At 52.3% G+C, this 14,372-nt stretch overlaps 7 protein-coding genes and 1 non-coding gene across 8 annotated transcripts; 6 read left to right on the plus strand and 2 right to left on the minus strand.

Moving 5' to 3' along the window:
- Nucleotides 1-536: 536 nt before the first annotated feature.
- Nucleotides 537-1,120, plus strand: Z520_01794 (cyanate hydratase; the record flags this gene model as incomplete). Its single annotated transcript, XM_016772310.1, has 3 exons — nucleotides 537-557; nucleotides 610-1,023; nucleotides 1,073-1,120. The coding sequence occupies 3 exons, from the start codon at nucleotides 537-539 to the stop codon at nucleotides 1,118-1,120; spliced, it is 483 nt and encodes a 160-aa protein (XP_016635780.1).
- Nucleotides 1,121-2,568: 1,448 nt separating this feature from the next.
- On the plus strand, nucleotides 2,569-2,683 carry Z520_01795. The gene has a single exon. It is a non-coding gene; the product is annotated as a tRNA-Ser (tRNA).
- Nucleotides 2,684-3,027: 344 nt separating this feature from the next.
- On the plus strand, nucleotides 3,028-3,609 carry Z520_01796 (uncharacterized protein; the record flags this gene model as incomplete). The annotated part of the gene is made up of 1 exon (XM_016772311.1): nucleotides 3,028-3,609. The coding sequence occupies one exon, from the start codon at nucleotides 3,028-3,030 to the stop codon at nucleotides 3,607-3,609; it is 582 nt and encodes a 193-aa protein (XP_016635781.1).
- A 205-nt stretch (nucleotides 3,610-3,814) lies between these two features.
- Z520_01797 (uncharacterized protein) lies at nucleotides 3,815-4,090 on the minus strand (the record flags this gene model as incomplete). The annotated part of the gene is made up of 1 exon (XM_016772312.1): nucleotides 3,815-4,090. One exon carries the CDS (start codon nucleotides 4,088-4,090, stop codon nucleotides 3,815-3,817), a length of 276 nt encoding a protein of 91 aa, XP_016635782.1.
- A 673-nt stretch (nucleotides 4,091-4,763) lies between these two features.
- On the minus strand, nucleotides 4,764-5,665 carry Z520_01798 (uncharacterized protein; the record flags this gene model as incomplete). The annotated part of the gene is made up of 2 exons (XM_016772313.1): nucleotides 4,764-5,573; nucleotides 5,630-5,665. The coding sequence occupies 2 exons, from the start codon at nucleotides 5,663-5,665 to the stop codon at nucleotides 4,764-4,766; spliced, it is 846 nt and encodes a 281-aa protein (XP_016635783.1).
- A 1,134-nt stretch (nucleotides 5,666-6,799) lies between these two features.
- Nucleotides 6,800-8,840, plus strand: Z520_01799 (uncharacterized protein; the record flags this gene model as incomplete). Its single annotated transcript, XM_016772314.1, has 7 exons — nucleotides 6,800-6,905; nucleotides 6,955-7,711; nucleotides 7,762-7,852; nucleotides 7,899-7,988; nucleotides 8,039-8,133; nucleotides 8,185-8,487; nucleotides 8,552-8,840. The coding sequence occupies 7 exons, from the start codon at nucleotides 6,800-6,802 to the stop codon at nucleotides 8,838-8,840; spliced, it is 1,731 nt and encodes a 576-aa protein (XP_016635784.1).
- Nucleotides 8,841-10,030: 1,190 nt separating this feature from the next.
- Z520_01800 (uncharacterized protein) lies at nucleotides 10,031-12,910 on the plus strand (the record flags this gene model as incomplete). Its single annotated transcript, XM_016772315.1, has 5 exons — nucleotides 10,031-10,588; nucleotides 10,661-10,843; nucleotides 10,921-11,280; nucleotides 11,335-11,875; nucleotides 11,937-12,910. 5 exons carry the CDS (start codon nucleotides 10,031-10,033, stop codon nucleotides 12,908-12,910), a joined length of 2,616 nt encoding a protein of 871 aa, XP_016635785.1.
- Nucleotides 12,911-13,368: 458 nt separating this feature from the next.
- On the plus strand, nucleotides 13,369-14,295 carry Z520_01801 (uncharacterized protein; the record flags this gene model as incomplete). The annotated part of the gene is made up of 1 exon (XM_016772316.1): nucleotides 13,369-14,295. One exon carries the CDS (start codon nucleotides 13,369-13,371, stop codon nucleotides 14,293-14,295), a length of 927 nt encoding a protein of 308 aa, XP_016635786.1.
- Between the last annotated feature and the right edge of the window lie 77 nt (nucleotides 14,296-14,372).

The raw sequence follows: 14,372 nt of genomic DNA on the forward strand, positions 1-14,372 counted from the left end.
GCCCCGCGAATATACAAAGCTCCTGGCGAGCTGCCCCTCGCCGCGGAAGGCAATTGAAAGCTGCTGCTTCTGGGAGCATCGGTCTTTTGCTCATCAACTTGCAGCATCCCATCATTCGTATTGGCACAGACACAACCCGACTATGGGTTTTTGTCGCATCCTCTTTGATCTGGCTGAGCGGTCATGCAGCTTCTCGAAGAGCTACACGGCTGATGGCGGGAGCTATCCGTCTCGGACCAGCGCGACGGCAATTAGCCCGGATGATGGTTGATGCGGGGGGCACAGTGACAGCTTCAAAGCCTCTCTAGCCCTGATCGCCGCTGTGACAAGCAGAAAATACAAAGACTGACGAGTGCATATCTCCACGGGATTCGATCTGGGGATTGGCTATATATTCGACGGTCTCTGCTTCCATCATGTCTCTGCCTCTGCGTCCTCTTCAACGTCTCACCTCCACAGCTTTCAGGTCAAAGCCCCGTACTGCGTTGTGCTACTTCAGACCAACCTCGTCGCAATTTCACCGATCAGCATCCAACATGTCTCTCGCAACGCTGGATGTGAGTTGTTATACCCCAAGGACAATTTAAACGCCGCAACTAACACGACCAGGTATCACAACATCCAGGGCTACCCAAATCCTCTGAAACCTTGTTCCAGGCGAAGGCGCAAAAGAAGGTGTCATTTGAGGCGATTGGCAAAGAGATTGGTCGAGACGAGGTCGCGGTGGCTGCTCTGTTTTACGGACAAGCAAAGGCTTCTCCAGAAGATATCCAAAAGCTGTCGGATTATCTTGGTATCGACCATGCCACCCTCGAGGCACAATTGAGCGGGTTCCCAGACCGCGGCAAGAGTGTGCCTCTTCCTCCCAAGGATCCGCTGATCTACCGCTTGTTCGAGATTGTACAGAATTACGGATATGCATATAAAGCGGTTCTGAATGAGAAGTTTGGTGATGGTATCATGAGCGCGATTTCTTTCTCCACCCACGTTGAAAAAGAGGTTGACAAGGACGGCAACACATGGGTAAGATTCACGCCACTGTTTGTTGGAGCCCTGAGCTGATTTGATCCAGGTGAATATAAAACTTCGAGGCAAATGGCTGCCATTCACTCGATTTTAGATACTCAATATAAATCGGCGAAACCATTGTCGACCTGATGCACCTCATACACTATCAGGAGTGTGGACGAAACCATTCCACGCCAGGGAATCCACTCCCAACGCCTTTGCTTGCCGGAAATAACTTGGTTGTGCCAGCATTTCAGTATTCCGATGCTTTGTGTCAGAAGAACAATACTAACGAGAACAATATTAAGCCTCGTCCCTTTCGCTCAGCCTTGCCGCGCGCTCTTTGTTTGGCGCCGACTCTGAGCCTTCAGCGACCCAATTGGGATATCAGGAAATGATCTCTTTCTACTTGCTTTCAGTATGCTGGTCTTTATGCAGGAAGCTTGGTAAAGTATTTATGCCGCTCGTTTCCCACTCTGAACTGCTTTGCCTCTCCCACACACACTCTCATTCAAATCCAACTACGAGTCACTCCTTTCCGTGCTCCAATACACTGTCAAAATGTCTGCCCAAATGTACACCTGCGTCGTCCAGTAGACGAGCGCCATTTCTTCAATCTTTTCCGAAAACGCAACCCCAACCTCGACAGAGACAATATTCTCGGTCACATTCTACCAAAAGCCCATCAAGATGTCTGCACAAATGTACACATGCGTCGTTCAATAGCGTGCTCCCTCGCAATGGCGGCACGCAGGGAGGCGCCGGCGCCTTCTGACGACATCATCTTCGACATGCCCTCGCGCCACGGCCGGTGAACACCGCTCAACGATAACCTTCTCGCGCGGCGTGATTCTTGCGCTGCACGCTGAGATGCTTGATGCGATGCTGAGACCCGCCGCTCTTTTACTGGTTCAGTGGTATAACGGCGCGAGATTTACCTATTCCCGGTTCTTTCCCCTTCCATTCAAAAATATATATTCTCAATCTACACGATTGTCGCCAGACATTTGTGTCACCTGCCGTGGCACAGTAATTCTTTCCCCTGAAATGGCATGTTGTTTGCTATGATATATAGGGTTACAGCGAGCAGAAAGCATTGGTGTTGGAAGTAAAAGTCTCCCTCCACACCTGTTCAGGCTCAAGAGTGCTTTTCTGCCATTCCCATTCCCTGGCTGGTCGGCTTGCCAGAGGAGGTATTTTCAAGATTGCAGATGATTCCTCTGGACGCAGGGGAGTCTTTCGTATGTAGCGAATACCCTTCACTTCTGTCTCCATGTCCCCACCACACAATTTGATTGCCTTTTTCGTGGCTGGCTTTTTCAGTATTTCTGCCAAAACCTGATGCCAAACTATCATATCTTTCATTGATCTAGGGAAAGATGTGCATGAAGAAATCGACCTCTTCCTCGATCCACCTGAAGGGATATAGATCCGTCCCCTTCATAGCAGTTGGAAAGGCGCTTTCAACATCTTGGTCACGTGTGCCTTACCTTGACCAAGAATAGAATTATGATATATTACAATAGCCGAAAATTAAGGGTAAATCCCACACACATTCGAGACAGTTTGGCCGAGTGGTTAAGGCGGCAGACTCGAACGGCCTATTCTCTCACCAGGTAGGCTCACCCGTAATCTGCTGGGTTCGCCCGCACAGGTTCAAATCCTGTAGCTGTCGAAAATTTTTTTGGAGTTGAGTTGAAGGGATCCAATTTTTTTGGTGAGGTAGGTAGAGGTTGATCGGGACTTTGAAACCCAGAGCGGAGTGCAGTATGGAGTAAATTGGTGCAGAGAGAAAGGCCAATAGTGCGAGTCATTCAGGCAGTGTGCTCCGTCGGAATATATGCTCCGCCAAGGACGAATTATATAGGTACTGCGGAAAATCAATGCACTCACTCTACTAGTAGAACCATACAGTACCATGGACATTCAGTAGGTACATGTATCTACCAACATAGCCCTCCCTCTCTCCTCTACCTTCTTTTCCTTCTCTCCCTTTACCCTCTTTTTTGGTCCATCCCAATGGCACCGCCCTCCTCTCCAGAAGAGGACCTGTCCCAGCTCCATCAGCAGCGGCTCTTCTCCGACTACCACACCTTCCTGCACAACTCGACGCTCGCGGCGTTATTCCTCGCGCCCGCGCTGATCGCCCTCCCACCCCGGAAGTTGGATCTCTACACTTTCTCATTGACGGGCGCGTTCGTCGCGGCCGCGAATTATCAGCTCCGAGAGCGCACGGGGTTGGGGTTCATGGGGCATGCTTCGAGGCCGTTCCTTCATAACCGCCTCCGAAATGGCATGGAGGAGGGTGCTGGTTCAACAGCAACGGGTGCAACCCAACGTCTTCCAGGCTTTGAACATGCACCACTGCCGGATATGGCGCGGGAGAGTAATGGGACGTCGTCTACGCTGCGGGATAAAGCTCAGGAAGACTGGAAACAACGCCGGTTGAAGGAAGAGCAGGAGAAACTCGAGCAAGGGGAAGGTTATGGGAGCATGATTGTCGACCAGATTTGGGAAGTTTGGAACCAAGGCGAGAAAAAAGTCGAAGAGTTAGAAGAGAGGGACGAGGAAGCTGTGCAGAAGCAACGGGACCGTGGGTGAAGAACGAGTACTTGCTTGCTATTCTTGCGCCATCCCGGCTGTGGTCTATTATCCTCGGTGTGATTTGAATCCACGTGTGGGATATCTCCCTCGACACACGGCGTATCCTGCCCCGTGCTATGCAAGAGGTTGGCAGACCATTGTTGCTCTTCATGGCCCGTCGAGACTCGACACGAAGTCCATCCGCCATCACCTCCCACACCATCTACTCGAGCACATAATCCGACCTCGGCATACTCTGATCAGCACAACTGGCGTGGCCTCTGTCATACCTTCTCGCATCCGCCTCAGCCTGAAAATCCCGCACTTTCACGCCGTGTCTCAGCACCTCCTCACGCGCCCTTTCGCTGTGTTCGGTCTGCTCGTGGCGCTGTTTCGCCTCCCCGTCGGTGATGATGATGGGAACGCGAGCAGCACAGGTTCGTCTGTGGAGTGGTGTCATTTGAGGCCTACTCGCCGATTTGGCGATCACACTGGCCATGTCCAACCGTGGGCAGGTGGGTTCAACTGGTGGTGGGAAGATGCAAGCTGCAAGTGGGGACTTGGGTGGTTTGCTCATGTCTGCGTGGTCCTGTCTCGTTCAGTGGCGTCAATGTCTGCTCTCCCGGCGACGTGATCAGTCGAATTACCGATCAGGAAGTTCAGAGCTGATGTTCTGATAACGGGTGTGGACTGATGACGATTTGGAGGCGGCCTTAGCTTCGCGTGAACATGGTCCAGTCCGTCGCCTGAAACTTGCAGTCAAATCCAACCCAAGTATGGCTTGCAGTATTGCCAATGGCTAACTTTCGATATGGAAGTGAAGAATGGGCACAATGTCGAGCCAGGGTGAACCTGGTCCAGAAATAGGTGGGCTGTTTCTGACGTTGCAAACCAGACCGAGCCGCCATTTTATGCCGATTGCTCAGGTGGTACAGGAGGACGAAAAGGCGGAGATTGGATGGTTGGTACTATGGAGGGTACGGTGTCAAGTTTGCGTTGGGTGACACAACATGAACTTATTTTGCGTACTGGATAGAGGCGTGCGCAGAGGTGCATGTTGCGATCGTTGATTCGTGGAGAAAGAGGCCGAACATGCACTGGTGTTCACTTGCTCATCTTCAAAGAGCCATCGTGAGATGATATAGCATTCTCCTCAGACAATTCCATCTCAACTACTTCTTCCCCCGGCGGCCCCTCTTGCTCGCCCGTCCATTTGTGCCGTCGCTGTTTGGCTCAGGGTGCGGTCTCTTGCCATTCTGCATCTGCGGGTCAGCATGGGTTGCCGCCGAGGGGTTCGCTGTAGCGACCTTCGCATCGTCCTTCTTTTTCTGCTTCTTGTTTTCAGGGGCTTTGACACTCCCGGTGGAGTCACCGCTTTGTCTCTTGCGCTTCTTGTCCAACCTGGCCTTTTTGCGTTCTTCTTTCGCCCGTGATCTCGCCTCGACTCTCTTCACGAATGAATCATCCTCCTCCTGTATGACCGGCGCTTCTCTCTTGTGGCTCTGTTTTGGTTTCTTGCGCACGGGCTCATTTTCAGAGACACTATTAGGATCGAGCTGCTCTCCAGAAGCTTTTCGCTTGGGACCATCCTTCGCTTTCACTGCGACGGTAGGCTTCTGTTTGTATAATTGCTCGATCGGAGTCGGATTTGTGTCGACTGCAAAAAACCCGCTGGGATCCAAGATGGGCTCGGCAGGCAGCTGAGGTTTCGGCTTGGGTACGGCAACAGGAATCGGGACGTTGAGGATTTCCGGTTCAGGTACCTTTGCATCCTCCTTGGGGACTTGCTCTTCCCGCTTAGTGATGTCTGTCAATGACTCGGCAGATAACTTGAATGTTGCAATTAAGTTCTCTGTGGCATTGAGGCGGTCTTGCAACAAGCCTAGCGTTTGACTATTGTCGAGACAAAATTTCCGCATTTCTGCCAACAGCGAAGCGTGAGAGTCGAGTAAGGTCAAGAGTGAGTTGTGTTGGTCTAAGAACTGCGGCCTCGGTCAGTATCTTGATGCGAAAGGGTTTGTCTGGACCTTCCACATACTGCTTTCCATGTTTCATCACTAATTTCTGTGGCCATTTTGACAATACAGTTCAGCCTCCAACGGGAGAGCAAGTTGAAGGCGGGTTGTTTTTTTTTTTTTGAAATCGGCCAAACACTGGCAGTCTGCGATTTCTCCAACCTTGAAAATGTGCAGTTGGGCGGGCGTTTGGAGATGCACCGTACGAAGTGCTACGGTAGAGTATTCAATCCTCCGCCGCTTTCTCTGCTGATATTTGACCTCAGACTCCGTAGTCATCAGGACTGCCTCACTCCTTCTTTGTCCAACTGCCCACCATCGCACATTCCTCACCAGTCGCTGCCCGCAAAGACAGCTGGATTAAGACATGGAAAGCACTTCCCTGCGCATTGATGCGTGCTGTTTGCCTGTTGGGTCATGTATCTACCAACTACGGAGGACCTGGCAGAGGAGCATAACTCGTCGTGAGGCCGAGTCGGCGAGGTGAAGATTGAGAAGCCAGAGGCTGACCGTGGCTTCCATAGAGAGCGAGAGCTCATTCTGCTATCAAGATGACAGAGACCTAAGACTCCCTCTCCAGGCCGTCAGCATGCTTTCTCCCGGATATGACAGTCGTCCTCTTGCAGACTCGAGTGGGTCCAAGAGGTGTGGCAGCATTGAAAGGCTTCCTATTGATGCTCTCTAAGAACCTGACTTGAATATGCCTTGATTGTGCTGGGCTATTCAGAGGTTGAGATTGCTGTTGCCCAGCCTATTGTCGTTGCTCCTGCCGCCGAAGCCACGAACGCACACGCCCTCAATGGGTTCCCTCCGTCTTCTCTCTTTTCTTTCAACCCGCTTCATTTTTTCTTCCTCTTCTCTACTTCCTCTACTTTCTTCATTCCACTTCTCTTAATACAAAGGCTACAGCTTTGCTTGCACAAGTCCCCCGCTGTTAGCACCTCCTCCCTCTTATCATCCATCCAGCACTGCATCTTGGTTGCTCATTCTCATTTCCCCCGTTTTGCTGCTCTATTCGTTGGGTCCCATCCCATTTCTACACTCCAAAATCCCAGAAAGCCCGGACGGAGACGAGGTCTGACGCTGCTCTTGTGGCAACGGAATTGCAGGTGAGCCCATCTGGACCAGGAGGCCCAGCCCCAGGTCTCGCCACCAGAAGCATACTGACCCTCGAGTACCAGAGACCAGCAGGCATGTCTGACAAACCGTCAACCCAGTCTGCCTCAAGCACTGCGTATGCTGGCTATACTCAGTCAAGAATGCCGTACACTGCAGCTGGTTATCCGCAGTACAATGGAGGTAAGAGCTGGGATCTCAGTCAAAGGCACAATTACTCACAATGCAACAGCGGTGAACATGGCCAATTCCAACCCCCTTGCCAACATGTCGAACCTCAAAGCTACGCTGCCATCCTCTGCTTCTGTCGAGACTGAGATGAGCGCAGTCAGCCGTCCCGGATACAATAGTCCTTTGATGATGTTGCCGTCCGGTCAAGCCGTGCCACTCCCCAACTTCTATGGCCAGAACCAGAACTCGACTGGAGATGCTACTTCCCAATTGCCTTATGTCCCTACCGGAATGTTTCCAAGCTTCATTGGCAACACCAACATGGCCACAAGCACGCTCCCAGGATATGGTTGGCCGTACAATCTCGCCTCCAATGTCACAGGGTTCGACCCTGGTCGTCGAGGCTCGTGGTCTTCCGAAGAGAACCCTCCCAACAACCAAAACGTTGCCCTCCAAGGTCAATCGGACTACTACAACTCCATGGCTTACCTCCCAACGGCAACCGCCGGCCAACACTATATTGCTGGACCCATTCAACCCATGAAGTGCCAGGACAACAAATCGTACGAGATGGTCAATCTTGACGACCTCGTCAACCGTGACCCTCCGATCCCTCGTGCGGTGCCCGCCATGTGGACAAATCAAGAAGAGCTCAGCCTGGCCAAATGTCTCCAAAATCCCGAGGGCATCACAAACGTCTACATTCGTGGCTTCATGCCGGATACCACCGACGAGGATCTCGAACGTTGGGCCTCTCGCTTTGGAGAGATTGAGTCATGCAAGGCCATCATCGAACAGGACACTGGCAAATGCAAAGGGTATGCTGCTCTACCTGGTTGGTGTGTTCCCACTCGCTGACAATGTTGAGTTTTGGATTCGTCATGTACTATTCTCCTGCCGCTGCAGAGAACTGTATCCGTGGTTTCTTCCATCTTGGCTTTCAAGCCAGCTATGCTCAGGTTGGCAGCACTCCTCTTCCATTTCATTGTCGTCTCACACTCCTAGAAATCTCGCAACTCCCGACTCAAGGACCTTGAAGATAAGAACTCCACCAACATCTATTGCACCGGGGTTCCCATTGACTGGAATGAATCGGTTCGGGACCCCCACCCTTGTTTGCAGCCTATACTGACCAGCGTGGCTAGGATCTGGCCAAACACTTCTTGCCGTATCACGCTGTCTCCACCAAGATCTGCCGCGATGCTCCATCCGGAGTCAGCAAGGAAGTCGGTTTTGCCAGGTATGCACAGATGCCTGGAGCCCGTGCCGTCCACATTGCTGACCATTCCAGATTCGAAACACGCGAAATTGCGGAACGTGTCATCAAAGAGTTCCATTCTGTCCTCAACGAGCGTGATGGCATCAAATTGTTCCTCCGCTTTGCCGACACCAAGGCTCAGAAGCAACTCAAACAACAGAGTCAAGAGCGTCGCAACTGGCGCAGCCGAGAGTACAGCTATTCGGTTGAGCACACTCCGTCTCCTACTTTGTCTCGACTGCAGAACGTGAACAACCACATCAGCCCGAATGGCAGTTACCAGTCACCTGCTGGCACTACCAACGGCTTCACTCCAGCGACGTCAGTCTCTCCGCCGTAAGTCTGGCCTTACTGCCCAAGCTCCTTCGTCTTCCAAGTGAACTAATTTGAAGCTCCGCAGTGAGCTTCCAGGTGTCAACAACAAGGCAGCGAACATGATCCGCAGCTCCACGTCGACTTGGCCGATGCACGGGGGCCTGCAGTCGATCACCAACACCACCACTGTTCGGGCTTCCCATCCTTATATTGAGCTCCCCCCAAAGTCTGCCGCTTCAGTTACAATCATCCCGGACAGTGGTGACCCCGGCAAGAAGACAAAGACACCAAGTCCCAAGAAGGTCACCATTAAAATTGAGCCGGCCAGTGGCAAGGAGAATTACACCACCACTACTCCACAGTCCAGCAAATGAACCAGCGACGCCACAACTGCCAAGGACATCCATTCTCGCATGCTTCCAACTATTTTTGGCGTGCATTTGTTCTTGGTCCGCTGGTACTACCCATCTTGATTCCTTTTGCTCATTCTTGCCTTGAGCATGCACAGTCATCACCTGGAGCATGCGCTTTTGTCACCACCACATATACAGAGCATGAAAAGAGACGGCACTCATTAGCCATCTACAGCAACTCATTGATCGTTGTGTATTGATGGAAGAAAACATGGATCAGGCAATATGTTGATGTTACAGGCGTCGGAGGAGAGCTGCAGGGTACTATGTCTTGACAGATTGCATTACTAGCTAAGCATGTAGTTACTAGAGAGATGGATCTCACAATGCATCAATATGAACACATCGACTCATTGTTTGTTTCCATTCGGCGCAATACTTTCCTGTCGAGAGCATCGCTTGATCCTTTGTAGGTGCTGCTTTTCAAGCACCGAGTACTGCCCTATTCAAAGCCTTGGATTGTGCACGCGCTCAGTGAAGGTGGACGTCATGGCCAACGTTCTCATCGACTACACAAAACTTTTGAAATATCAATCATTTCGTCCTATAAGCTGTATGGAGGCCTCATCTTTGTCCGGAAGGGTCTGGCAGTGAGAGTTCTGGTGACATATGCTGCCAGAGGTCAAGTGCTGATGCGGACGAGGCTGTGGGACAAAGGGGCCAACTAAGGTAGGTATCTGTTTCAGAGGGCGCCAGGGGGGTTGGGATTGCCGTCAAAACCTAAGGTTGGTCAGAATGAGTCTAGCTGCTATTTATCCTGGAAAAAGCTTGGGTGGGAGATGGTTCGTTTGTCCGTCCTTGTGCTGGAAAGCATTAGCCGCCAGCAGCCTTGCACCAATCGGCGCCGAACGCTGAATGAGAAGTACCCCGGCCGTAACAACGGACAACAGGCAAAACCGGTCGAGCGAGACTGCCGGGGAATCTTGGGGACAGAATGGTTAAGGGATCTCGGCCACCTGGAAAGGGTGCTTGGAAAGGGTGCTTGGAAATTACATGGTGCCGTCTACGTCCACCGCAGGAGCACCCGGTTCATGCTGCCTCTACCTGAAGTATGCGACTCACTCCGTACTAAACTACTGCACGATCTTCTGTTTGTGGTGGAGTGAGGTCTCTTTAGAACTTGGAAGGCATCAGGCATCTAACCTACAAGCATGGCCGGTCTCACTCACCCTCCTGCATGCATCACCGTACCAGGGCCGGCCTCTTTGCAACTCGACAACCTGCTGCATATCTTGGAGGATACACGAAAGATCAAGGTCCTCTCGACCGATCGTGGCAATGACCGACGCGTTCAGCCCACCGATCGAGGAAGGAGAACCCTCCTTGACGAGATCCGATACCTAGCCGATGTTCTTGCGCGCACAGGTCACGCAGCGGATGCTGCAGCATTTCGGGATGTACATGGACTGGCAACATTATCGACTGACTTTGGCGGTTTAGGCCTCCGATCAGATTGTGAAATCCTTTCTGAACAGGACGTTTCGGAGCTAGTGTTCTTGGTCTCTGCTCACCTGGAGGCGATAAATTCTGCAGAAAGAGCCAGGTCACCACTACATCCGTTGTCGTCGCGGCCACGAGGACGTCGAGGTATGACACTGGCTGAAAAGATCTTTGCCGCACACGACATCAACCAAAAGGGTGAAGTCAGACCTGGCGATGTGATCAGAGTGGACATCGACTGGATATTGGCGTCTGAATTGTCTTGGAAGGTGAGTGACGCAAGCCCGAGAGGTATTGTTTTCGGATGTCAGAGAGATGGTCACTGAACAGCTCTTTGTCAGGGTATGGAAAGATGGTACGATCGACTAGGCCAGCCGGGCATTTACAGGAATGACCGCTTTTGGCTCGCGGGAGACCATCTAGTCGATCCCAGAGTCATCGACACTCCGAAGATCAGATCGTTCATTGAATCAAGCGAGTGTGCAAGGAGGGAATTCAAGATGACCGACAGCCAGAGAATGAATGTGAGTTGCCTGTCCACGCCCTGTCCTCCTCACTGATACAAGTTCTTCTGACGCTGGACGTCCTCTCCTCTCTTCAGTACACGATAATGCATACTGAGTTTTGTCGTGAGCGAGCCCAGCCGGGCATGTTTGTCATTGGCTCAGACTCGCACACCTGCTCCGCTGGGTCAGTCAGTTGCCTGGCGATCGGTCTTGGGGTGGCAGACGTTATCCTACCCCTAATAACAGGGGAAACCTGGTTCAAGATACCCGAGACGGTGGAAATCCGTTTCATCAACCGGCCCAAACCTGGTATATCGGGTAAGGATGTGATCCTGTACGTTTTGAAGGAGCTTAAGCGAAATACTGTTGCGTCGAACCGGGTCGTGGAGTACACTGGCTCCGGGGTGCAATATTTGTCCTGCGATGCCCGTTTTGCCATCGCGAATATGACCACAGTATGCTCGCAGCTCCCTCTTTAAGACATCTTCTGCTGATCAAAGCTTTGATAGGAATTTGGAGGCGTTACTGGAATCTTCGTCCCGGATGCCGTAACCCAGACATTCGTCAACCGTCGTGCACAGTCTAGGCATCGATCCAATTCGTTATACTTTCGGCCTGATGATGATGCTGTCTATGCAGAAACATATATCTTGGATCTTGCTCAAGTCGAACCGTTTGTGGCACGATATCCCAGGCCAGACGACGTTGTAGCAGTGACCGAGGTGGTGGGTTTGGAACTGCAAGGATGCTTCATCGGCGCTTGTACCACGACCGAGGAAGATCTCGTCCTGGCAGCACTGGTCCTTGAGCAGGCGATGAAACTTGGGGCAATACCCATACGTTCCGGGAAACGCAAGGTTGTGCCTGGCTCAATGCCCATCCTGCATAACATGCGAAAGCATGGGCTCGTCGACATATTCGAGCACGCAGGCTGGGAAGTTGGGGTTCCAGGATGCAGCTACTGTGTAGGCATGTCTGCCGATCAGGCTGGGAAAGGCGAAACATGGTTAACAAGCCAGAATCGCAATTTCGAGAATAGAATGGGGCCAGGTAAATGTCCATGACCTGTTTCTTCACCTTGATGTCAGATTGGACTCACAGATCTGGTCAGGTGCCTTTGGCAATCTCGCTTCAGCAGTCACGGTGGCGGCAAGTAGCTTTAACATGAAGATCGCTAATCCGGCACCTTTGCTGAGTCTCATTGACATGAGTCGCGTGGACGCAATCCTGGGCAGAGAAAGCCGACAGAATTCACCCGTTCGGCTGGACTTTGTCGAGCCTGGATCGAGATTGAGTATGCAAATCACATTGGATGACCGTCAGGCGCTCTCAAATTTCACCATTCGAGAGAGCCAGGAATCCCAGAACTCGTACAGCGACTTTCAGATCAATATTGACACAGCAACAACAGAGTCGATCACGCCCAACCCTCAAGAGCCCGAGTGTGCGTCCTCGGTAATCATAGGCAAAGTGGCACGACTAGGAGACTTCGTCGACACGGATGCGCTAGCCCCGAATGAAGCAATATCGAAACCAAATATCACACGGGACCAGCTTGGGACATATTGCCTGTACCATACGCATCCAGACTTCCGTGGGCAGGTCAGAGAGCACGGCCACAATATTGTCGTCGCCGGCGAAGCTTTTGGCTGTGGGAGCAGTCGTGAGGACGCAGTCGCGGCTCTACAGGGTGCTGGAGTGCAATGTGTCATTGCGAAGAGCTTTGCTTTCATCTACAGCCGGAACCAGTCCAACCTGGGTCTCCTCGGATTCGAAATGAAGGATCCACGGTTCTGGAAGGTCGTTGAGGATGGCAGAGGGATGAAAATCCATCTTGATCGCTCGCTCCTGCAGCTGGAAGTAGATGACCATGGAACCTACGAGACCTTCTACTTTACCCTGAGCCCGATGCAACGGCGACTCATGCAGTGTGGTGGAGCTGCAAAGGCATTTGGGCGGTGGGGAAAGGGTCTCTGGGAAGCATTGACATCGCAGAAACCAGACCATGACATCAAGAATGAGACGACTGCTTGGGACTTTGAGGCAGCGGAAAAGGATAGAGAACAGGCAAAGCTACAGTGGTGAGGCGAATCGTGAATGGTACCATTCCAAGTACCACACCCGGCCCTAGAGTGTCCACAGATGCCCGTAGTGATAATCAAACACATTCAGCCACTTGAGTCTACAGTACTTACGAGATGTCTGACGGCTGAATTTTCAGAATTCCACTTCCGCAAATCAGCATTTCTTCGGTAGATGCGTGAAGATGATTCGTACGGCATTGTAATGGTCCTGGCGATTTCGCGCACAGCACGCCGATTGGTTGTTCTCCGTCAATTGACCACTTCTTGCCAAATGCGCTGGCGAACACTGCTGCGTGAAACCTAAAGGCTTGGGAGCGTGTCTCCGGCAGATAAGTTCTTCGAAATGTCAAGGTCTTCAGAAAACCAAAGGTCCTATCGTTGTTTTGGATGGTGGTCGACCATACTACCCAGGCTGGGCCCCCACATTCTCTCTTGCCTCGACTACTAAGTGACCACAGAATGGCACACGCAAACGGGAAACCTGCCTTGACAGGAGCAGCACGTCTCCGCCAGTTGATGGCAGGAGGAAAGATCGTCGTTTGTCCGGGAGTGTACGACGGATTCAGTGCGCGAATCGTGATTGAAGCGGGCGCAGATGCAATGTACATGACTGGCGCAGGCGTGTCCATGTCGCGACTGGGCATGGCCGACTTGGGCCTGACCACCCTGAACGATATGACGGCCAACGCAGCCATGATCGCCGGCCTCGATTCAACAGTCCCTCTCATCGCCGACGCAGACACCGGGTACGGTGGGCCACTGTCGGTGCGGCGGACCGTCCAGGAATATATCAAAGCCGGTGTCGCCGGCCTACATCTGGAGGACCAGGTTCAAGCAAAACGATGCGGCCACCTCGGCTCCAAAGAGCTCGTCGACGAGGACGTCTACGTTTCACGGATCAGGGCCGCTGTCCTGGCCCGGGACGAGATCCCCAACGGAGACATTGTGATTATCGCCCGCACCGATGCATTACAGGGGCTCGGGTACGATGCCGCCGTCGGTCGCTTGAAAAAGGCCCTTGCCGCAGGAGCAGATGTCGCGTTTCTGGAGGCCCCGACCAAGATTGAGCAAATGCGTGCCGTGTGTCAAGACCTCGCACCGGCACCGGTCTTGCTGAACATGGTCACCGGCAGCATCACACCCAATATCAGCGTCGACGAGGCCCAAGAGGTGGGCTACCGAATAATCATCTATCCTGCTCTTGCACTAGGTCCTGCTTATGAGGCAATCAGCGCCGTGGCTAACGAATTGATGCACACCGGCACGGTGAAGCCAGCCAAGGTCATGGTCGGCGGGCCGAAGAGGCTGTTCGAGGTTTGCGGTCTGAACGAATTGATAGGCTTTGATCTGGCTGCTGGAGGTTCGAGTTATCAAAATGGCGTCTGAGAACTGAAGCGGGCGAGCATTGAATGGGTAGTGAAGCAGCATATACTATATACCTTCCGCAAAAGAGCATTTCGAGC

The sequence above is a fragment of the Fonsecaea multimorphosa genome (assembly GCF_000836435.1).
Source record: "Fonsecaea multimorphosa CBS 102226 unplaced genomic scaffold supercont1.3, whole genome shotgun sequence".
NCBI lineage: Eukaryota > Fungi > Ascomycota > Eurotiomycetes > Chaetothyriales > Herpotrichiellaceae > Fonsecaea > Fonsecaea multimorphosa.